Source organism: Pieris napi, chromosome Z (genome assembly GCF_905475465.1).
Source record: "Pieris napi chromosome Z, ilPieNapi1.2, whole genome shotgun sequence".
Taxonomy (NCBI): Eukaryota; Metazoa; Arthropoda; class Insecta; order Lepidoptera; family Pieridae; genus Pieris; species Pieris napi.
Genome location: NC_062259.1, coordinates 2,252,535 through 2,277,226, shown reverse-complemented (window position 1 = coordinate 2,277,226; position 24,692 = coordinate 2,252,535). Strand labels below are relative to the sequence as shown.

The following is a 24,692-nucleotide window of genomic DNA, read 5'->3' as shown; positions in this document are numbered from 1 at the left end:
TGTGTGGGCCCCGCTGGAGTTTACTATCTATTGTTATGCCCAGAAAAACAGTTTTATCAACAAAGTTTAGTTCACTGTCCTTAATTTTCAGGTTACCAATATCTCGCTTTACGCTAGTAGTTCTAATACATTTTGTTTTATTCTCATTAAGCAGTAAGTTATTTACATTAAACCATTTAACTATACGAGATATGGAATTGTTTATAATACCTTATTCCTATTCACTTAAAAAAAAAGTTAAGTTAAGCAAACAATACCATCTCATGAACTTCGTTGACAACTTTCCCCTCTCTCTCCTCAGTGTTTAGTGTGGGTTAGATATTTACTTGTCAACAGTAAATATCTAACTCTCTCTATTAAACTGATTATAAAAATATGATGAATGAAGCAGAAGATGATCCTCGGAACTTCTGTCGGGCGTCCGTAGAACGCACACATTTTCTATTACTTCTATTTAAGGGGTAAAGGAGAAATAAAACAAATAAAACAGAATCGTTCGTTTAATTCAGTAATTTCCAGTTGAAGAATCAACAAAATCTACATTGAAATTGTGAATAACTATACAATAAATTTACACTCCGCACATGAATTATTTACAAGCTGACTTCATTTAGTGCGAGCTACTACCGTACATCCTAAATTACTAAGCGTATGTGTGGCCCCACAAAGGGACCTTTTTTTTACATTTTTTCCCAAAATTGCGGCCTTTGTACAATTACTAAGTTAAACAATTTTTTTGGCGCGAATCGTCGCGATTTTTTGTTATACGCCGATAGCCTATCGGCGTGAGAGTGTCAAATTAAAATGGCGGTTACTCAGTCCCTGAGATAACGACGAAACTCCTTAACCAGTTTTCGTAAACGATAACGTGAATCGACAATTCGTATACATTTATCGTATTTCTCTTACAATAGATATTTCTGCAACACAAACGCCATCTTTAATTTTACATTCCCACTATACATTAGAGCTTTGTGCATCCCCAATGCATTAATTACACACTAAAGACAATTTCTTTACAAGTACTACATTAGAAAATTATTTAATTCGACGTAAAATATAGGACGTCATCAAACTGAAAAACGAAAATGATTTGTTGAAAGTATCCTCAATTATCTAGTTTTTTTTTGTAATCATTAAAAACGGAGTACCCTCAACAGTTTTGTATAATGAGGGTACTTTAATTTGCCTTGATGGCGCCTACTTTTGAAAGTACCCTCAATATTACAACTACTTGCTTAACTATTTTCGAAGCAAAAATATTTTTATAATCATACAATCAATCAATCATATTTTTATCCCTTAATAATTTTGGACACTGAGGGATCTTCAACATCAATTGATGACGTCCTAAAACACATGAATCGTATACAGTCCATAAATCTTGTCGCAATGGGCCAGAACAGCTTATAGCAATAGCGATTTCTACTATAAGTCTTTTGTGAAATAAAAATTGATATATTCCTTTAAAGATCCAGGCCATCTTTTAAACCATATGTTATATTAGCTTTTAGAATTATTCTAATCATAGAGAATCAAGAAGTTACGAGGAGTATAATGATCTAATCATTAGATCATTATACATTTACGTTCTCGCACTTGGCTTTACACCAGTTCTATTACAGGAGCCAAACGGGCAGGGCGGCTTATGTGATGTTAAGTGATGCATAGAAAATGCCAGAAGGCTCTCGTGCTCTGCCGTAAGCTTTCGTTGTATATACTCTTTGGCATAAAAATGAATATTCTCGATCATAAAAACTAAAATTGTTGGTTGATATCGCTATTCCTATTGTGTACCGTCCAAGTATTTGAAATTCATGAAAATAATCTATCTGACAGCTGTTCATAGGTATTCATTCATTGAAAATTACAGTTAAATATTGAGATAAACCAAAGCTTTTGAAACCATCTGAACCTTTTAATACAACTTATTAAAATGTGTCTAAAAATACCATCTCAATTCTCACTTTATCGTCCTATTAATAGAATTGAAGGCCGTTCAAACTGACTTTTGTACCGGAAATCATTTTTATTCCAATGGAATTTTTAAAAAAAACTAGATAATTTTTTTTTTCAAATGTGGGTAGACCTAACCCTAAGGCCTGGAGGTTTGAAATTTGAGGTTTAAAATCTCGTTTTACCACCATTATTTAGTACTGTTATTAAAAACAGGGTTCTTAGAATCAAGAAATACTTTTTGAGTTCTAACTTCGACAATTATTGAGAGCTATATTTCCCTAAAAGTATAGCTTAGATCTACTATAGAAAAAACCAAATGTTATTTAATTTTTATTATAGCTTATATCATAACTCCAGTCAGTTTGAACATAGCCAGGATTAAATGTATTAAAACATTACCATTTAAACTACAACATCAGGGATAAAAGCTATTCACTCGGCCCGTTGACGCAGACTATATATTACCATGAGCCACAGTTACCATGGCAACGTGTATAGCCCGCGCTCTGTCCGTAAGCATATACGAATGAATATTTTGGACAGGGCATACATACACTGGGCCTGCCAGGTTATTTACATATATACACTCCATGCTAAGAGCAATTTGCACAATGCCAGCCATGAAAAATACCAGATTTAAACCATTAAAATATCGCATGGACATTCTATTTATATATTAGTAATATAGAACATTTAACAGCGATTTAATTTTATTTTAAGAAACCGAGTTTTTTTTTCAACTTTTTAACTATAGCAACAAATACTGTACAACCGCCGTGTACAAGCCCCAACGAGGCGTAGTTTTAAATATTGATATTTGCAACCAGGCGCAATTAGAAATTATATAGAAAATCAGTCGAATTTAAAAGTTGCTTGATAAGTAAAAATATATATTTATTAAAACTTTCTGAACTTCACCTATCAGAGCTAAAAAGCTAAATATTTACAATTAGTAAACATACTAAAACTTGTGGATTATAACTATAGAAAATGAGGGTAGTCTATTGAGGGTAGCTTCAAAATTTTTATCAGCAAAACATTTGGTTTCAAGCTTTCTGTCTAACTATTTTATCCAATTTCTATGGTGCTTCAAAATTTTATACGCAAACATCATTTTAAGCTTTCAATTCTAACTTTTTTTTTAATCTACCCACATTTTTACAGCATATATCTTAACCACAAAATCACCTTCTTCAGCAAGCATTTCATGTTGAATCTCACCATAATCAGTTATAATCCACATTGAGGCTGGCTATTGTGAATTAAATCTATTTGTCACAGCCACTTAAATTATTAACGCAGGGGCAAACAAATCCCTAACCAGGAATCTCCCTTATATAGATCCCATAAATGCGGGAATAATCCTACTAACTATATGCAGGAATCCATGAAAATATATCAAGTCCAAGCATGCAGTTTCTTTACATAGAACAGTTTATTCAAATATTTCTTAATATGTATGTATCATCGTTTTTATTATTCCAGTTAGGGAATTTCTCCATAAGGATATATAGAGGGCATTATGCCCTAGCGATGGGACTTCTTCTCTTAAAATTCTGGAATTGTTCTAAATTGCGTCCTAATGTGGGGTCTTTGCCCTAACATATATTTTGTCTCATAAGATTAAAAATTGTCATTAGATGTCAGTGAATATATTTTTAAAGTCATCATAAAATATTAAAGATTATTTTAATACCATAAATAAGCATGTCCCTAAAATCGCTCAATAAGTTAAGTTAAGCGAAGTCTAGTTTCTCAATATTACACATTGTATCTATTATTTAAATATGTGTACCAATTAAAAATGTTTAAAAAACAACATGTGGAAAGGGTCATCAATTTTTTTATCACTATCCAAAACCTCATCATTTTTTGTCTTTTTTGTATCTACTGTTACTGTTAAGTTTAAATCATCAAGATTTTCATAAACACCATGTTTTGAGGCGCACTGACTTCCTTGACTTTGGTCAGTGTTTAGATCACGTGCTGTTGATTTGATGCCTTTATTTGAATCCAAATTGATTGACTCAGAACGACTTTTGGCTTGTGTTTGTTCACAATTATTACCCTCATGACATTCGGCATGGCTTTTGCCCTTATTCGGGTTACAATGAATCAACTCACCCATAGGTTCACTAACTTTATGACCGGCACAACTCGGGCCCAAAACACTTTTGCCATCACTTTGACACTTAACACAGTCACTAGCACTAACGTCCTTTATGGCGTTCATTTGTCACGTGACCTCCATCGGTAGGTTATCTGTGGTGCGTCGTCGCACGGACCCGTTGGTTTCACCTTCGCTCGGAGTCTCAGCCACGTTGGCGTTGGAGGTAGATGCGGAGGTTGTAGGTTCGAGTTCGCTGGAAAACATATAATTGAATTATATTAAAGCGTAAATTAAATACTCAAATTTATAGGGACTCTCAAACTATTACAGCCTTCTTCAGAGTCTAAGGCAAGAATCATTGTTTGTCACACATGCTTTCCTCCTATAAAGAAAATGGTACCAAAACAGAATATATTATTTTATTCTATGTACATAAATTTTTCTCCCTTTTTGTATATGTCATGTATTCCAAATTTGGCTAAAGCTTTAGTATTTTTCTATAGATATTTTCTACACTCAATGCCAGAGGACGCGCGAGTGCATTGCCGGCCTTTTAATAATTAAAAGTAAAGTATACATAATTGATTTCTGTTATAATTTAAGTTAGCTGAGTACGAAATAAATACTTACGCAACAGTGGTAGCTCTGGGCTGTGTGATCAGGCGTCCCTGTCTGGCTTTCAATTGAGCGGTCGTAAAGGCGATTGCCTGAACATTCGCCGACAACTGCCCACTGGATATGGCAATCTTCTGCCCTTTGGCTATGACATTATTAATCTGCCCCGTCTGCCTGTCCAATTTTGGCATGAGACTGTTGATTTGTCCTGTCGGCCGGTCCACTTTTGTCACGACATTGTTCATCTGTCCTGTCGGCCTTTCCAGCTTATTCGGTATGACATTTTTCACTTTGGGCAGGACATTTTTCATCACTGGTATGTTCGCTTGTATGTTCGTCATGCTGGTAGACGGCTCCGATTGTCGTATGGTCGACACGACTCGGTTCTTCAATTGTATCTGATGGCGGACATTCCTCACCGGCAACGTTGCCCGTACAATCTGTCGACCGTCCAGACTGAAACGCGGTCGAATATTGCCTTTTAAAGTTCCATCGAAGACGACCTGGAAATAATATTAATAATAATAAATCAGATAAAGGCAAGCTGATATTTAGTATTACCTCCGCCCATGGGCACGACAATGGAATAAGACATTCTTTTGACATTTCCGTGAATTGGTGAAGGAGAATGCTGGATCATTAGAACCAAAAATCAGGCACAGAAGACCTATAGCTTGTCTATTAAGGCCCAGACTTAAAAGGTTGTAGCGCCACTATTTTTTTCCCATTTAACATATTCACGAGTATTTTTTAACCGACTTAAAAGTCCGAAGGAGGAGGATATACACACGTCATAAAAAGTGAATATTAATAGAATTTCTTTAAAACAGGTAAACGGACAAGAGGCTCTTGTGATATTAAGCGATACTGAAGGCTCGCAAGTGCGTTGCTGGCCTTTGAAGTTTAATAAAAATATGTACAACATAAATTACCTGTCTCTTCTTATCAAGGTCCAATCTCTTCCCCTGAAGACTGACCAAATGCGGTTTCGACAATTGTCCAGACTTGATCTCGAAGAACTGCGTCACCGGCGCTTTCAGCAACGTCGGCTTCGAGTCGATCGTGGCCAAAGACACAACGGTCGGCAACAGCTGCCGATTCTGGGCCAAGAGCTGGGCGCGCTGGGTGTTCGAGATGGGGTGAGCGTGGAGGACCTTCAACTTCCCTTGTTGAGGGGAGACCACCACCGTTGGGTTCATGGGTTTGTGGGCTATTTGGACTAGGGGGGTCGGTCGGCGGGGGTTGGATATTGTTGGGATGGAGACGTTACCCATCGTCTGCATGTTGGCCATGCTTAGATTGGTCATGTTGGCCACGGTGGGTATGCTCCCGGATGTAATGGTCGTTGTTGCACCTGGAAGACACATTTCAAAATATTATTTTAGATATTTAATGTTCTTTTGAGTAGTGTTTGCTTAGTATTTACGACCTCATGGACCTTACATGAATCCAGGTCGTAGAGCCCAGCTGTACACGAATAGACTCTCCATGTGTGCATTTAACATTCGCTCGTACGAAGGAAAACATCGTTAGGCATGATTTAGACCAGTGTGGACTCTCTTTTTTGTTCGCTGTTCGCCTAAAGGGGCCGATGAAAGCTCAGCTCGGCCGGAATTAGCTATTTGCCGCTAAGCCGTCGTGGGGTGATCAAGCGCCTGAAGGGCAGGAAAGAAGAACACACTTCACAGAAGTGAACTAACAAGTAAGGGATCTCTTTATTTAGTCATTAGCTGCCATCATGATCCCATGATCCCTTTTTTATGGAATGGAATCTCGACTGGAATGTCCTTGACTGTTCAGCCCTACCTAGTTATCCCACGACTAGCACATAGGTGTCTCCAGCGAGACTTGTACCTGTTCTGGGCCTTCGCGGGGTCAATCGCCTGAAGGGCAGAACGGAAACTTACTGGAGTGAGAGACCAGTACAGGACCTGACCTCGTCCAAGGTGGTTTTATAGGGAATTATATGATGGGATCATCGGTTATTCCACCATGTCGACTAATGACTACTTGGATTTTGGACAGAAGAGTCCAGACTTACAAGTGAGTACACTGAAATAACAGTATCTAATACTTACCAATATCCCTTGAATGAACTGGCAACGTAACCGCGAACGGTCCATTTTGAAGTAAGCCAACCACCGTACCTTGGCTCGTTGTAGCTTGATTTCCGAGACGGACCTAAATCAAGAATAGTTAATATGAAATTAAAAGACTGTTTTTTTGTGAATTATAACTGTTAGGGACGTTCAAAAAGGGTCTCTGGTGCAGCCCATGGACACCTATATTACTGGATGCGTTGCCGGCCCATTATGAATTTTTTTATCGATATAAATACATTTTAAATATATTTCGGGTCACTACTAAAGGCAGTGTCCGCCTTCAAAAAGCCGTTTCGAGGCTTTTTGCCAAAATTGCAAAAAAAAAAAATTGATTAATCGATTGAATAAAATCAATGTTAATTGGTAACTACCTTCGCTAATTTGAAGTTGAAGGAATAGTATCTTCCTCAACATGCGATAATTTGAACCTAAGTGTACGGAACATTTTTTGTTATTTATTTTATTTTCGATATATCTGTCAAATTTGCAGAACTTTTGGAACGTTTTCCTTCAGTTTAATAAAGAAAAACATTAATTTTTAATAACAAAAAATGTTCCGTACACTTAGGTTGGTTGCAAATTTTATACGTGATATGAAATATTATATCGAAAACTTCCCCAAGTTTGCAGAACTTTTGGAATTTTTTTCACGACCAAAACTTATTTTTAACAATGTTCCGGACCGCAGAGCAGGTTGCAAAATTTTATAGTTTGTTTTAATACCACTCCCGACCTTACATCAAAATTTGAAAACTTTTGGAATTATAATGAATTAATTGTCTTGACTGACTGGACTATTAGCCATAGTTCACGGTCAATCGAGAGTTATTGATAGAAAATCAATTGGACAACTCGGTGGACTTATCTATTGTGAACTGTTTCTCAGTGTTTCCCAACGTGGGGTGTACGCCCCACAGGACGGCACAATTTGATTTATAAGGGTATTCGAAAATTAATTAAAATTTAGACTTGGATTTCAGGTTTTGAAAATTTACTTACTGTGTTAACAATTTTCTACAGATTTCATACTAAAACCTATCATTTAAGTTTCTTATTTTTTTTTATTAAAATTATTACAAAGAATTTTAGAAAGACTAAGGTAGGGCATGTGTCAAAAAAGTTTGGAAAACACGGCTGTAACTTGAGCGTTCCAATATACTAGCAATTCCCTTTTTTTTTAATTCCAAAATATATTCATAATATAATGTTTTATATTTTGGATATATGAGATATATTTCTTTTATATAATAGGAGGCTCATCAGATGTTAAGTGACATAAGTCTCATTGCCAGAATGCTCGCAAGTGCGTTGCCGGCCCTTCAAAAATTGGTACGCTCATTTCTACCTATACCCTAGTAGAATTGTTTCGGAAATACTTCAGTGGGCAGCTGGTTCCACATAGTGGTGGTGCGCTGCAAAAACTGCCTTAAGAAACAACAAGGATGGTATTCCGTATTCTGCCTTGACGACCGATAATAAAACGCAGCTGCAGGTCTTAGACCGAACAACTCCGAACAGTCTCCAGGGTAAATGCGGTAGAAGATGCAGAGAGACCCCACATCTCTACGGAACGGTAAGGGGATCAAGCCGCACGGAAAGTGACTGGTCGTTGACGATTCGAAACGCTCTTCGTTGAATACGGTCAAGCGGAAGAAGCTTACGGAAGCTTAAGGTACTGGGGACCTCCCGTTCAGATGTGAGAACAGCACTCCATGTGGGGCCGAATTTGCGCTTTAATGCAAGCGGTGGTCCGGAGTGAAGTACCGTCTCGCCTTGTTGAGCACACCAAGCTTTTTCGAGGCTAATTTAGCCTACCCTTCCAAATCGCAAAACTGAACGCCATTCGATATGTCAACGCCCAGTATTCCGATGCTAGCTACGCATACTTGTGTCTTCTTGGGGTTCATTTGGACTAGGTTTAGTCTTCTCCAGTTCGAGACTCCACGTAGTAGACTTTCGACTTCAGACACAAGTTTGTTCCGGTACTCATCGACAACTGCCGGAGAAATACATGCCCGGCCAGTGTAAAAAGTATCCCCAGTGCTGTCCTTTGCACAGCAATGAATGTTGCTGAGTTGCAACATATCATTGATATGCAGAAGAAACAGTGCCGGTAATAGAACACAGCCTTGTGGGACTCCAGCGTTCACGGGTTTAAGGTCGGAACATGCTCCGTCGATGATGACCTTAATTCCCCGATCAGCGAGAAAGCTAGAAATCCAATTGCATAATTTCTCGGGGAGCCCATAGGCTGGAGGCTTCGAGAGCAGTGATCTGTGCCACACCCTATCGAAGGCTTTAGCTATGTCCAATCTTACCGCCAGCGCCTTCCCTTTGGACTCAATTGCCTCTCCCCTTAACAGACCCTTGAATAAATGTTCACTTATCACCAGGTGAGAATTGTTGAACGTCTGTTTAGTGTAAAACAAAATAATAATACCTTCAAGCTGTCAGAGACTGCCACCGTGACCAGTTGCGAGTGCGCGTCTGACGTCACAATGGTGACGTCGGGCCTCCGCGATGCAATGATGTGCTTCTTGTGCACAGTCTTCAATTGAACGGTCGGGATATCCTCTTTTATCTCGCGTTTCTCCACTTTGACTGGTTGGTTGACCTATGCAAAAAAGAGGGTTAGTGGTTTGATTCTTTCTAAATGAATTGGATATTTATTTGTATCACATTTTTAAATATTAACCGACTTTAAAAAAGGAGGTTTTGGACAATATTTGACTTCCAAGAACAACTGCTATGTTTCGTAACTACTTTTATAAATACTTAAAAACCGAGATTTTCTTTTTTATTTAAATATTACAAAACAGTTCAAGTTTAATTAAAATAGGTTGAGTAATTTTTGAGATATCCACACATTTCTAAAGGGTACGTGTAATATAGATTTTCTTTAATTAAATTAATCATGATCGTCGTAATTTGAATTGATTTGTCTTAATCAAAACAATCTTAAATTGTTCATAAACCAACAAAATCACAACTGAGATATTTGTATGTCTGTTACGCATCTTAAACTACTGAACCGATTTCAATGCCACCATATGAATAATGTATAACAAATAATTAATGCATACCTCGTTAACCTCCTCTACGATGATCTTCGACGTGGGGACCGCCTCCTGCGCAGGCTGGGGCTTAGTGGCGTGGGGCGTGGGCGGGGTTGGAGTCGGGGGTTCGGGGGTCGGAACGGCTGTGGGCAGGTGCAGGGGTTCGCTAACCGCGCACACGCGCACACTCGTGGAGCCGAAAGGCTCGCGACGCCGCGGGCCAGAGACGGTACGCCCGTGGACGCTCTGGCCTAGAAAAAAATTAATCATAAACTATCTGACCTAAACATATAAAAAAAGGGTGCGTGTACTTATGTACGCGAGTAAGAAGTTATACTTCTTTGGCATTATTAATAATACATACGGATAGTTAACCTCAATTGTATTGAAGCACTTAGGAAGGTTCATGAGCACAGTTTTTCCATAAATATTTTCTAATATTAATTAGTATTGATTTAAATTTAAATCACTTCTGATTATAATTCAGACGCACATATAAAATTCGCACTTGTTTAATGAAAACACGTGTTTTAAATGTAGAAACTCAAAGCATGTGGATAAATATTATAAATATAAATACACAGTGAACAGAGGCGGTGTGCGTGCCAACATGTGCCACTAACTTCATTCTGTTCATTTTGTGTCACGGTGCGCGCGCATCGTAAATTTTACTCTGATCAATTTTTCATAACGCGCCTAAGGTATAACTTCAAAAAAATTGCGTCACGTAATACTTGAACTCTCTCATACTCTCTACTCCATAACACTACGACGGATCTTTAAAGAAATAATAATATATACCTTGCAATAAAAAAGAATCCTTGCTGACATCCATGACGAGCTCCTCCAGCAGATCATCCGACAACCTCTTATCCTTCAACGCTTTGAGATCGGTCTCTGACAAGATGCTCCCAACTTGAGCCTCAGTATAACCGGTGGTGAACTTCTCGATATCCTCTGTGCCGTCCAAGTCCTTCAGGTCGTAGAGGTCCTTCAATCTGAACTCTGTTGTGAATGTATCGAGACCCGTACTGAGTTCAACAGAAATGGGAGCGTCTCGGCTGAGTGGGGTCACGTGCTCAATTGGAGGTGGTGACGGTGATGGTGTTTTTGGTCGGAAGTGAAGCCTGGAAGGAGTTTCATGATTTATATTTATTTTCATAAGACCGAGAACAGGCAAAATTGAAGTTTAAATAAAAATACGCTAAAGAATCATATCAAACAGTCAAGAATTCAAATACCAATTGGAAAAAAAATTGTTGTATTTAGTACAACTATGCCTACAGGATTTATATAAATGTATGGATGTTTTAATATAGATCAGTATTGTACCAACACTCATATTAAATAGACGTGTCCTGAAGAGCCTAGATTCGTTACATTACTCAGTACCGTATAAGGTCATACGAATACCAAATAAGGAACATTGGTGACCTCGACATGATAAGGTACACAACTAACAGTCTAGTTGGTTGCATAGCAAAGTGTTCCATTTATTCGTATGTTACTACAAACTTAAGCCAAGTAAATCATATTTAAGGGCCGATTTACATTATCTTAGTGTTTAGCAGAGTGCTTTAGGATAGTACTTTAGTTGAAACATGTATACGCTACTTGCTTTAGTAAACGCTACGCTAAAGAACTTGCCTTTCAAGTTGTACTAAAGTACTCTCCTAAACACTAAGATAATGTAAATCGGCCTTAAGGCAAAAAGAAACAGTTAGTTAAAAAAAAGTCAAAATTCAATTTGTCTAAAGCTGTCACTTACTTTAGAAAATTAAAATGAACATAGACTGGCTAAATAAGTTGAAGGCATTCTCACGATATGGTTAAATAGAAATCAACGGAAAAGTAAATGTGAAATAGACTATCAACCAAGAATTAAGCAAATAAGAAAACCAGATGCTATTTAAGAGCATGGAAAATTATCATTATTTTTCAATGCTGGCGGTAATAGTGGGAAGGCTGGATGGCCCATGGGTCAATGCACTCAACTGCATGTGCCTTTATAATTTTATGTTTTAACACTACTTTGAAGCTACTAATATAATATTTAGGACAATATTGTAACACAATAATAACCATATGCACAATATAGGATTGTCTGCTTAAATGAATTATTATTATTATTATGTAATAAAATGACTTATAATTATTTAAAAATTGTTAATAACAATTAAGAAATCCAGAATTAAATATAAATCCATTACTAAATTCTGCAATAGAATTCAGAGATATTTTCAAGGTTCAAAGGGGTTGGTTCTAATTAGACTTGAAAAATAGATATAGACAAATCTTATCATAATCACAAAACATGAACATTCTTACAATCATGTTATTTGGGCACATACAAATATCCACTTGTAGCATATATTAATCATTAAAATAAATAAAAAAATAGTCGCGCGTAAACCTTTTTAGGTCTGGGTCTCCGATTTCTGTTGCTGTTTCGTGATAATTTGTCAATCTACTAGGTAAGTAGGTGATCAGCCTCCTGTGCCTGACAAATGTCTAAGGCAAGCCGGCAGTTTCAGTTCGAGTGTTAAATGCCTGACCTGAGAGATCAGAATCGCCCACTTGCCTAATGAAATAGATACAGAACTTTGAGCCCCAAACCTAAAAGGTTGAAGCGCCACAGGGTTTGATAAATGAAACCAACTCACCAATTGTCATGAACGTCAGTGATGAAACCTTCAAACTCCCTCTCCACTGGTTTCAAACTGTCATCAGAGTCATAATCCGTACTGGAACTCCAGGCCCGCTTCCGCATCACACGCTTGAGATTATCGCGCACTGCACTGTCTATGGTCCGATTCACATCCGTAACACTAACACTAGTTTCCATTTTGGCACTTTCACTTTCCACGCTCTCGGTGCCCTCAATACCCGTAGTACCAATTCTGGGACTCTCCAAATCCAATTTACAATCGCCGAAGTCCATCATGTCATCGACCTCCATTTTGAAGTCAAATTTAATGTCGTCGATGTCCATTTTGACGTCACTATGAACGGGCTCGTCGATCCAGAGATGCGGGTTTCTGGTGAGGTGTCTCCTGAAGGCGTGTCTCCACGGATGCTTACCACCCGAATGGTAATCTCTGGTGATTTCTTTTGGCGTTCGGAGACTTTGATTTTCCAAGTCCTCCTGTAAATATTAATAAATTAATAATTGTAGTAATTATTATAGATCTGTTTTCGGATACGGGACCCGTACAAGGGCAGTCATCGGAGCTCATGGACTCCCAAAATGGAAGCGTTTGCGGCCTATGTATGTTCTTTTTTTAAACAATTGTAGGTCGTATCTCGAAGGGGAGACCCCCATCGGGGTATATTAGTGGGTGCGTTGCCGGTCTTTGAGGGAGGAGTATGCTCTCCTTTTAAACAATTCGTATCTCGCAGGGAAGACCTCCGGGAGTCGATTCCACACTAGTTGCTAGTTCGCAAAAGAAAATGTCTGAAAGCGGACCATGGAAATCTTCCAGCCATCAAGGTGATGATGATGAAATTTTATGTTAATAATACAGTTGAATAAATGGTCAAATAATTTTTGAGGCTCAAAACTTTTGCCTGTTTTGAAGTAGTGTTAGTAAAATAAGAAAAAAATTTGGGGTACCCTCATTTTAATTACCTGTTTTTCCTTTTCAGGTATAGGCAATTTCGGCCACAGCGAATCGAGCTCAGTTTTGACCCGGTCCAAGATGACACGTCCGCCTCTACCCATGCGACGCCGCGCGAATCCAACATAGTGTGGATATGGATTGCGAACAGATGTTAGTGTAAACCTAGAATAATGAAATACAAACATGAAAAAAAATACATCAAAATTAAATTTTTTAAACACCGGAAATATGCAAATTCAATTTCAAGTGGAATTTGCGTCGGGGTCAAAACATGGATTTTTAGGTTTTCTTTGTTCCTGAATTAAAATAATTTTAAACCGACTTCAAAAAAGGATGTTTCTCAATTCAACCGTGTATGTATATATACTTTTGTATGTATGTTCACGGATAACTTCTTCGTTTATGTACCGATTATTATGAATCTTTTTAAATTGGTGGTACTATGATAAGTGCACCCCAGACAATTATGAAATGATTCCTTCGAAAGTCGGGTTTTTTTGTTAAAAATTATTCTTAATTACATTTGTATCAACCCACCTAATAAGTATGATTGAATAAAAGCGAGGTTTGTGTTGTAATTTCTGGATCGAGTAATTTATATTTTATTGTGTTTTTAATTAGAGTCAACATATTGTTTTCTATTATGCAATTCCTTTTATCCTTAGATAAAATCAATTTGGCTCATGCCCGCTCTTAAAATTGATTTTAGTTTATCGAACATTTTTCAAGGAACCAGAAATAAATTATCAAGAGTCGTCGGTATTTGACACAATATTTGTTATCATACCATTTCTATAATAAAATATATATGTATAAAAACTCTTGAAATATATATATATAAATAATATACCTCGTCCGTTCGTCCATTTCGTGTTCAAACATCTCTTGTTTCGACGGACTAGTCGTCAACTCCACCGGATCACCGGACAAAGTTGAAGTAGGCTGAAATGTCATCATTAATTACAATAAATATAATTAACTAAAAATAATATATGCACTTAATAAAAATGAATAGCAAAATATGTTGCTAAGCTCAAAACTTGAAGACTGGACCAATTCAAGTATTTATTTATTCCTTCAGCTCTGAGGATTATTTTATGGAGAGGAAAATTGGAAAAATTTGAGTTTTTATTCTGGCTAAGCGAACTCTATAGGTTAGTATGATTCATATGTTTGTATGTTACTAAAAAGGTAGACTAACTAAATCATATTGGGACAAAAAGAGGCAGTTACTTATGAATAAAAAAAAAAAATTCAATATGTGCTAAATAAGTTGATGGCATATTCGCAATATGGTTAAGAAGAAATCAACAGAACAGTAAATAAGAAATAGGCTATAGAATCACATCAAAACAGCCAAGAAGTCAAATGGAAATTAGGAAAATATTAAAAAAAAATTTTTAAATAGTACTGAGATACTTATATTTATTTTGGAAAAGCAAACTCTACGGGTTAGCATAGTAAGATTCAAAAGGTAGCAAAAATAATATTAACGCGAAACGAAGCAGCCTAATTTAATTTTTAATTAAAAGCAAATTAAAAAAACACATAAAAATTCAATTTGTCTAAAGACGCCACTTTTAAAAAATGAAATTAATATTTTAAGTTAAACATAATTAATAAATACGGTGATTATCAAAATTTCACTCACCATTTCATAATAACATCCAGGCTTCCTTCGAAATGAGAACGGTCCATCATCAACTGGCGAAACACTTTCTTCCTCCGAAGATGTACACTCTGCTAATTAATAATAATATTAATTTTATTTATAGGAACAGTCATTCAAAGCTTTTTAAAATAGCCTTTTTATACACATTTGGATCACCGGACGAACGAAAAAAAAAAAAGAAAAACGAATGATAAATCCATTGCTGCACAGCTGGGATTCGAACCTACGACCTCAGGGAGGTCGGCTGATAACACACAGATGACAGAAGCTAGTAACAGTTAAATGTCATCTCTCACTTTGACAATTCACTTGTCATTGCATGGCTTTCCCATTCCATTGGGAAAATGGAACGCCAATGTAGTGGAGTGCTATAGCTATAAAGGCCGAGAACTTAAAAAAAAAATACAACAATCATGTTAGACTATTAAATGATTTGAGCAATGACAAGTGTCAAGTGTCAACTGTCAAAAGTGTCAATTTTGAATTAACGAAATTCGCTTAAGCTTTTTATCACAGGCTTCACTTTCATCCTGTAACTTCCAATAGCGATTCTGATCCAAATAATGAGTTATTGTTCCACGATCTCAAAATTGCGACAACGCTACGTATATTGAGAGAAATCGCTATAGCTATTGGAAGCCGCAGAGTACAAGAAGTGAAACAGACACAAAGAAATGTCTGCCCCATTCTGCAAAGTAATTTAAATGGAACACAGACACACAAATGTTGTCCTATCTGGGCCTTAAACACTTGATTAGCGAAACAGACATGGAAAAATGTCAGCCCTAATCTGCAAAGCAATTTAATTGGAACACAGACACACAAATTTTGTTCTATCTGGGCCTTAAACACTTGATTAGCGAAACAGACATGGAAAAATGTCCGCCCCATTCTGAAAAGGAACTTCAGTGGAACACAGACACAATTATTGAACTAGCTGGACCTAAAACACATTATTAGTGAAACAGACACAGAAAATGTCCGCCCCCATGCCCCAATATGCAATAATTACCTCGCACTCCTTGCACGGTACCGGGCGTGTGGTGTCTGTGTTTCCGTCTCTTGTACGGACGTTTTTCGCGCTGAAAATTTTGTATTTTTCATGAAAATTTCTTTTTTCACAAAACATTTCTTTCAGACACGTTCCGTTATTATATATTTAAACTATATTTAACAATCAGAATATATTAAATAAAGTCGCCTATAGCAAAGATTGTTTTAACTAACCAATTTGAAAAACACTTAAGAAAAATGTACTGATCTTATTATATGCACACATTGTGTTCAAAACATCTAACAGTAAGCTTCTATATTTAACCAATAGTAATTTCCACGACTACCTTTTTTGCTGAAGGTTTGTTAGTTAAGACTATTTAATAAAATGATATTATTGTATTTCTCATATATTAGTTATATAGATATAGCAACTTATGAATGTACCCGCTATAGAACATTCAAACCATAAATTGTTAAAAATATTTTCCCATGTATTTGCACACATACTTAAAACAATTGCTTTTTGAGGGTATTTGAAAGAAAAAAATACAAATTATTTATAAAAAAAATCGTCTCTATAAAATTGTGTCTACGCTATAATTATGTTACAAGCTTTAAATCCTTTTTAACAAGGAGGTTATATTTAATAGTTTTCAAATTAAATGTATATATATACCTGTCTACTGTGGTGGGTGTCCAGTGAAGTAGGAGTTGAGGGTGGTCTGGGTGGATACGCGAATTCACGACGCATGCTCGCCAAGGGCACTGTAGCTAACTGTGGCCTGAAAATATGGAAAAATTAATAAAACAAAATAAATAAATCAGTGGCGGTGACCTTTTTAGGGTTGTGCCTCCGATTTCATGGAGATTTGTCATTCTAATAGACAAGTAGATCAGCCTCCTGTGCCTCACACACTCCGTCCACTTTTTGGGCTAAGGCAAGCCGGTTTCCTCACGAGGTTTTCCTTCGTATGAGCGAATGTTAAATGCGCACATAGAAAGTCCATTAACGGCCGGGGATCGAACCTACGACCTCAGGGATGAGATAGACTACTAGATCAACACTGCTCTTTCTCGACTGTTATACCATGATGAACAAAAAGTAACATACCTGACAACCGGTTCCGGCAGTTGATTGGTAAAGTCCTTGGCGTCGTAGCGTTTCTCCGCCAACAAGGCCGTCAACTTGACCATTTCCCTCTTGACTTTCTCCCTCCGGGCGACCATTTCCAGGAGACTTAGAGCCGTGGCGAGCTCTCTGCGCAACTTCAACATCTTCTCGTACGAGCTTTCGTCGTTTTTCCTGAGTTATTAAAATCACATATTTTTATCTGTTACTTATTTATGACACCACTTGCCATAGCCTTAAATAATAAAAATGACTACTATACAGTTCTATTATAGCTATTTTCCTGTAGTTTAATATTTCTTATTTTAATATTATTACTAAATCAATTAGAGCAGTAGTAGAAAATTTAATAAAATTAAGTACTTATTGATTTTAGGAATACAAGGGTAGTTGTAGAAAACTAATTTAAATATAAATATAATGATTATTCATTTTATTAATTCAATATGTTGTTTTATAGTGGGACATTTGACATGGCAATCTTATTCAATTACACATACCTATTTTTCCTAGTCTGCATTTTCTCTGTTCGCCTTCTAAAAGCCAAGTATGGGTTGTTCGCAGATTGACCTGGCCGACTCTCTGTCCTCACTGATAGTATCAATGGATGTTGCTGTCAAAACAAATTAATCTTTAGTTTTTTTGAAAACATTATTTGTACAATTATTTAATGTATTAAGTTTTTATAAGGGTTTTCAAATAATATGGGGAACTTTTTAAGAATCCCAAGTTCTATATCCCAGACAGGTAATTTCCGGGGAAGTAGACCACTTAGGAGATTTGTACCAAAAGAATTTATTGTATGTATTAAACGATAATTATATATGGGGTATCGAGATCATACTTGATTAGACTTGCGAGCCCTCTGACATTGAGAGTGTCTATGGGCGGCGGTATCACTAAGCATCAGATGAGCCTCCTGCCAGTTTGGCCCCTGTTACATAAAAATACAAAATATTAACGACACGAACAGCAGCTTTGCTTGAATATACACAAAAAATTACACGTCGAATTGACCTTCGCTTATTGGGCTAAATAAAAACCATTTGTTTTTCCCACTTCGTGCAGTTCTTAAGAACTCACTTTAAAGTGAGTTCGTGAGTTCTTGCTCTTGAAGGTAAAGATTAAAAGGTGACCGACGGGAAATTGTCACCATAGTCAACTAGCGTAAGTAGCGCCACTAGCTTTACATATTATTCTATATATATTTATGGTTTCTATTGAAATAATACAGTTTTTGTAATTTTATCAAAATAAAATGACTACATTTTTCTTACTTCAAGTTAAGATTTAAATACTGACATAAATAATAAAGATATTGAATAATTAAATCTCTTTTTTACATTCTTATACTGAAACTGTACTTCAAAAATATATTGGATTTTGACATACATTTTCATTTGGAATTTATCTTACTATCACAACTATCACGGTTTTTTCCCGAAGGGGTAGGCAGAGACCACGGATCTCTCTCGCTTAATCACACTTTCATGACATTTACCAGGCTTATGGGAACTTTTACTTGTCCCTTCTATACGGGATTGCTAGTTTTTTATATATACCATCGCCCATGGACACTCTCAAAGGTCTCGCGAGTGCGTTGCCGGCCTTTAAGGATTGGTACGCTCTTTTCTCTAAGTCCAATTGGTTTGGAAATATTTCAGTTTCATATAGTGATGGTACGCGGCAAAAACTGCCTACGATAACTCTCTACTTGTAATACTTAACGGTCAATTGTGTAACGGACGTCGAGGTGGGTGGAACTTCGTATTCTGCCTCGAGGTCTATTGAAACTCTGATGCAGGAATTAAGGGACAACACCTCGGAACACTCTCCGTGGTAAATGCGGTATAAGATGCAGAGTGACCCCACATCTCTATGCAACGCCAAGAGATCTAGCCGCTCCAACACAAAAGTAGTTCGTGCTAAGCTCCGTTTCTGAATTTCACCCCTACTCTAACTTCCTTCACCTGTCTTTCTCTGACTCTTCCATCCATCTCTCCACTTATCTCTACTCACCGTAGTCAACCGCTTATTCAGCCAATAGTCATACACGGCAATGACGAGGTCGTCCTGCCTCTGCAGCAATAACTTCGCCTCGCTGAGCGTCACCACCGTCTGACCGGAACTCTTTTCCAACTTGTCCATCATTTGTTCGAATTTCAGTTCTATAAATACAAAATTAATTGATATTAACACAATTTCCTTTAAAACCTTGTAAACCAAAATAACTCATCGTAGATTTGATTTTATCCAAGTATGGGATACTTGAAATAAAAACAAAAAATATGTATTGATCCTTCTGAAACCTCGTGGGTTTTGAGGTCGCTGCAGGGCTAATTCACCTTTTTTTATGTTGACAACACTAAAAAAAACAAGTCTCGCAACTCAGTTCTTCTTCAGTAAAAAGTTTTGAGATAATTCCAAGTGGGTCGTTCAGTCCCTACATAAGGGATCTTCTGTCTCAAGTTATTGCGTAATTAGCTAACCTAACAACATCTATTGTGACCATATTATTATTAAAATGTTATGTTTTAAATAAATAGATTGATTGGCAGTCAGCTCACGCTTCTAATTTCATCCACAACTTATACTATACTACTATAGGGGTACAAAATGGCCTGAACTATTTTGAGAATAGGATGGCACAATTCATGCTCGACTTGGCTCAGATTAGTTCGCATAACTGCCGGTTCTCTTTCCGCAAAGACTGGGGGACAAACGAGTCTACGGAAAAACCAGCAGGTACCGCGGCCGCAGAATGTTTTTTTATAAGTGTAGACACAGGGAATCCTGGTGTGTATGCAAGTGGACTTTATTTTTTAACTTTTTATACTATATCTGTATAAAGGTTTTTCATTCTTTCTTTCTAAATAGAGGCAAGGTCGTATCCCCTAAAGACCTACACTGGAAGCCGATTCCAAAGCTGTTAAAAACTTTTCACGACACTTACTGGTTTTAACATCAGGGTCAGAGTTGGCTAATATGTGGAACGATCGCGTATCCCTACTAAATTATGAATTCAGGGCGGCATGCTGTTAATAATGCAAATCAGATTGATCTATTTCAGACATTCTGGCACTTTAAACCAATTATACCAAGATATTTAACCTTTTTAATGAAATAATCGAATCATAAATCATTAAAGAAAACCAATGGCCCAACAACATTTTAGGTACTATGATTCCTGTTTCGTGATTTCTCTTAATAGGCAAGTACCTACAATAGACTTCTAACATAGATGTCGTCTGACAGCTGATATAAATACGCCTTTTGAGTCATCTCACCTGTGAGCTCGGGGTGCCTTTGCTGCTTCAACCATCGCTCGTCTTCCGAGTCGATATCGTACTCCGGCGTTTCTTGCTCCTCCCACAGCGCTGAAAATAGAAGAAAAATTGCATTTTACCTCTAATTGCAAATTGTCGTTATAAGACGAATAAAGAAACCTCAAAGTTCCTTAGGCCTAAGAAGGCCTATCTTTCTTGTGATCATTTATTATTGTAATAGTCGAGAAGGTTCAAGGCAGGAAACCTACTTGTAAACCTGGTGGTGCGGGTGTCCATGGGCGGCAGTAAACACCAAACCTTAAGCGACGAACCTGCTAGACTCCTATCCCATAACAAAAGGCTCTGTGCCTTTGACACCGTCGACTTTTGGATCTAATGCGGGTATTACGATGTTTTCCTTTACTATACGAACGAGTGTTAAATGCGCACTAAAGTCCATAGCACAGCCGGGGTTCTACGACCTGGGGGACTCATGAGGCCATAGCTACTACGCCAACACTGCTCAGACTTGTATATTCTTATATTTAAAAATGTAGTTATAAAATTTTTATAAGTGCAGTATATAAGTGCCATGTATATTTATTGTTTAGCATGTATATACTGTAAGCAAATACTTGTTTTGTATCAAAGGTTTGAAGGGCTTTTTTATAGTAGATATTGGGGGGCAAACGAGCCTTCGAGATGACCAAAAAGGGCTATCACCGCAGCCCATGGATACCCATGTTTTTTGTGTGCGTTGCCGGCATTTGAGGGGGAGAGGGAGGAGGGCTTGGCTTGGTAATGTACACACAATTTTAATGTTGTCTTTAAATTTTTCCAATAATGTCTAGTATATTTCCACTTATGCATATAGTAATTAGTCAGGGTTCACGGAGGCTCTATCATGAAGTCTTAGGACCGGTCAAGCGACATTTTTTTATGCGGTTAGTGATTCGCTCGGATATGGGTTGAAAACTTGAAAGATGTATGCTTCTAATATTAATAAAATTAAATAAGTGAGATAGGCCTTTATTCCCTGACAACTTATAATGTTTGGCCACAATCCTGATGTTAAGTGAGATGTGGCCTATTGCAAGGCACGCCAGGAGATGCCTGTTTAACTACCGCTTATATTTAGGATATCAAGAAAAAAAATGTAATATAACAAATCGAAACTCTCCATTGTAAAAATGGGAAATAAATGGGCTTTATTATTATTATTATTACTTTGTTCACATGGAGTGGTGAAATTGTTATACAAGTGTCTTATAAAATAAAATCAAAATCTATTAATGAAGGGAACTTAATACTTTACGCTAGTAAAACAAATAAATACTTCTAAATTTACATTACAATCAACTCTAAACCATCAAGATTTATTTCACTAGAGAACGACTGGATCGATCTTCGTAGTTTCCTTGTACTTGTACCGAATAGCAGAACTAATAAAACATTGGAAATTTAACGAAAAAACAAATACAAAATATTTATGGGTTTCCTAACTGTCAAACATTTAATGTTCACCTTTCGATACGATAAACTCTCCCCTCAAATTAAAGAAAATATTTAAATAAAGGCTTCGACTTACGTTGCATATGTATATGTTGTTTTGGCATCTTGTAATCTGACGGATAGCATCGCTCGTAGAACTCGACATCCGCCTGACATACTTCTGGCGTTGGAATTATTAGACCAGTTCCTGATATCGCTCGCTGGAGGTGATGTTCCTGTGGACAAAAACAACTTTTTGTTACATGATGTTACATTGGAATCAATATATATATTAGATATTCCATACATTAATTTAAAGATTATTAGTGAGCGTTTTTAGCAGATATGTGTACACATGAATTTTTAGTTATAGAAATAACATTTTAAAAATCCATTATATATAGGTTATTTAATCGTCGATATATGATATTATTGAAATAGGTTCAGCAGTGTTAGCCTAGTGGCATCGTGCGACTCTCGTGTCTGAGGTCGTAGAACACCGGCTGTGGGGACCACCAATAGACTTTATGTCTCTATTTATTTGCTTGTTTTGAATAGCCTCCAAAAATTGGACCTATTTGAAAAATCTTTCACCATTACTACATTATCATTGTAGGGCTTGATAATGCCTACAAAAGAGATGTTAGACATATGTAATATGTAAAAACAAGGGATACTCAAAAACTACTGCACGGAACTTAGTTGGCACCAATATCTAGATTCATGATGATTCATATGATTCAAGAGGAATGTTTAGGTATGTAATTATTCAAGGTTTACAGGTCTTGCAAGCCGGTTCGCAAGTGTTTCTATAATTTGGATAAACAAGATGAGTTACCCGTCTAGAAGCGCTCTTTACTTTAATGCTTTCATTAAAAATGAAATGTTATTGAAATAGTTAAATGAAATTTGATCTGCGTATAATACCATCTTAGTATTATTACTTTATAGTAATACTAATATTTAAAAATTAGTAGCAAGCGTACGAAAATGCCATAGAAGAGACCCCTAAGGAAGAATGGGCCCACTGCTTTTCTCAGTGGTTCCACGAATGCGACGATGTGTAGATATATTAAGTCTGCCTATCGTTCTATTATGTAAAAAATACGCCAGTCAAGTGGATACAATAACGCAATTCCCTCCGTGGGAACTTCGCAACGTGAGTTATGCAATCGTATCCCTGAGCTCATTCTAGTGAATTCTCTTATAGAATAGATACTCCAAGTGTAGTATTCAAGCACATCGGACCGCAAGTGCTTTGTAACTTCCAACCCTGAGGTGGTTCAATTCACGGCCCTGTACAAATTGTTATCTGTAAACCTTTGCCCGTACGGTTAAGGCAATAGTGAGGACAACATATTAGACTCTACCTACCAAAAAAAAACCATTAAAACGCCACAATAATTATTCTTAGTACATTTTAAAAATAAACCACTGAAGGGTAGAATCCCATTAAAGGGTTGTTTGAAAAATGTTAGCAATTATCCAAACCTTTTTAATGCCTGTAATGCCTGCGATGTGTTTATATGAAATTTCTTAAAATCTATTCAATTAACGAATAGAAAAGTAACTATAGATTTTTGTTTAATTAGAAACTCCGTGGACGTAACTAATATTAACACAAATAAAGCACATTAAAACAACACTTTTTATTTATCTTAATGGGGTTGTTTTTATATGAGAATAATATATTTATAAATAGTTTTTTGGAAGTCGATATCGTATTGAAATACATCGTACGTCAAATACATATTAAACGTTTACATACAGGAGTCATTGTTCTAAGACTGTGCTGGGCATCTTGCGATACTGCAATTGGATTGGATTTTTTAGGAATCATCGAATATTAGTTCCAATATTTAGCCACTATATAACCTATATAAGGTTTATAAAGAAAAAAACTCCGACATCAAAAACTACGACATCATTATGCTAGGTTCTAAACGCTGCTAGGATGTGTTAGTAAGCTAATAAATTTTCCGTCTGAAAATGAACTTCCTTACTCAGTTTCGCAGAACTTTTCCAAAATTTTGCATACTTATAGTTTATATCTCTGGCTTATAAGTCACATATATGTATATATAGTTTATAAGAATTATGTTAGGTTGCCTCTTTAACGGTGTACAATTAGTTTTTGTTATTTTTGTTTTTTGTAGATGCAAAGTTTTATTGTCATGCCCGTAGGCAAACCTTTTTTAAATAAATAAATTGTATTAGAAAAAATATGAGGAATAGTAGACAATTTTTTATATAATATTCCATTAAAATAACAGCCATTCAGGGATGGGATGTGCCATCTCAATATAAGACACATATGCCCTCGAAGACGGTGTCGCTAATACATAATGTATTTTTTTACATTTGCTTTTTTCAGTTTATTTTTAGGTTTACGGTGAAGGACAGAGAGCGCTGGAAGTTTCCCATTACGAAGGCCACGACACTTCGTGCATCGCAAAAGGCAGCGTAGTAAGTTTCGTACTTTTTCACTATACAATTATTTTGGCAATATAAAAATAAATTTGTGTCGTCACATAACTTTCATATATTATATCTGTTTTCTATTATTAGGTTTGTCTGAAGCGCTTAATATGTATAAGTTGCACTATCACAGTTTACTAATATACTTAGTAAATCTTTATTATATTGTGCAATAAAGTGTAAACATATAATCTTAAT

General features: G+C 36.6%; 1 protein-coding gene across 3 annotated transcripts in view; it reads right to left on the bottom strand.

Moving 5' to 3' along the window:
- Nucleotides 1–485: 485 nt before the first annotated feature.
- LOC125062301 overlaps nt 486–24,692 on the bottom strand; it is a 49,832-nt gene continuing 25,625 nt past the window's right edge. Inside the window, exons 2-19 of one of the 3 annotated variants that reach the window (XM_047668117.1) lie at nt 22,114–22,252; nt 20,547–20,636; nt 19,279–19,427; nt 17,760–17,872; nt 17,242–17,433; nt 16,807–16,912; nt 16,147–16,216; nt 15,114–15,205; nt 14,313–14,404; nt 13,471–13,624; nt 12,506–12,987; nt 10,644–10,969; nt 9,870–10,093; nt 9,227–9,400; nt 6,763–6,865; nt 5,617–6,038; nt 4,700–5,187; nt 486–4,322 (exon numbers count right to left, since the gene is read on the bottom strand). In XM_047668117.1, the coding sequence (XP_047524073.1) occupies nt 4,196–4,322; nt 4,700–5,187; nt 5,617–6,038; nt 6,763–6,865; nt 9,227–9,400; nt 9,870–10,093; nt 10,644–10,969; nt 12,506–12,987; nt 13,471–13,624; nt 14,313–14,404; nt 15,114–15,205; nt 16,147–16,216; nt 16,807–16,912; nt 17,242–17,433; nt 17,760–17,872; nt 19,279–19,427; nt 20,547–20,636; nt 22,114–22,252 (3,543 nt within the window). In that variant the 3' untranslated portion in view covers nt 486–4,195. Of the gene's footprint in view, nt 4,323–4,699; nt 5,188–5,616; nt 6,039–6,762; nt 6,866–9,226; nt 9,401–9,869; nt 10,094–10,643; nt 10,970–12,505; nt 12,988–13,470; nt 13,625–14,312; nt 14,405–15,113; nt 15,206–16,146; nt 16,217–16,806; nt 16,913–17,241; nt 17,434–17,759; nt 17,873–18,103; nt 18,137–19,278; nt 19,428–20,546; nt 20,637–22,113; nt 22,253–24,692 lie in introns of those variants that run through there. The other 2 variants (XM_047668118.1, XM_047668119.1) reach the window with 2 other exon arrangements.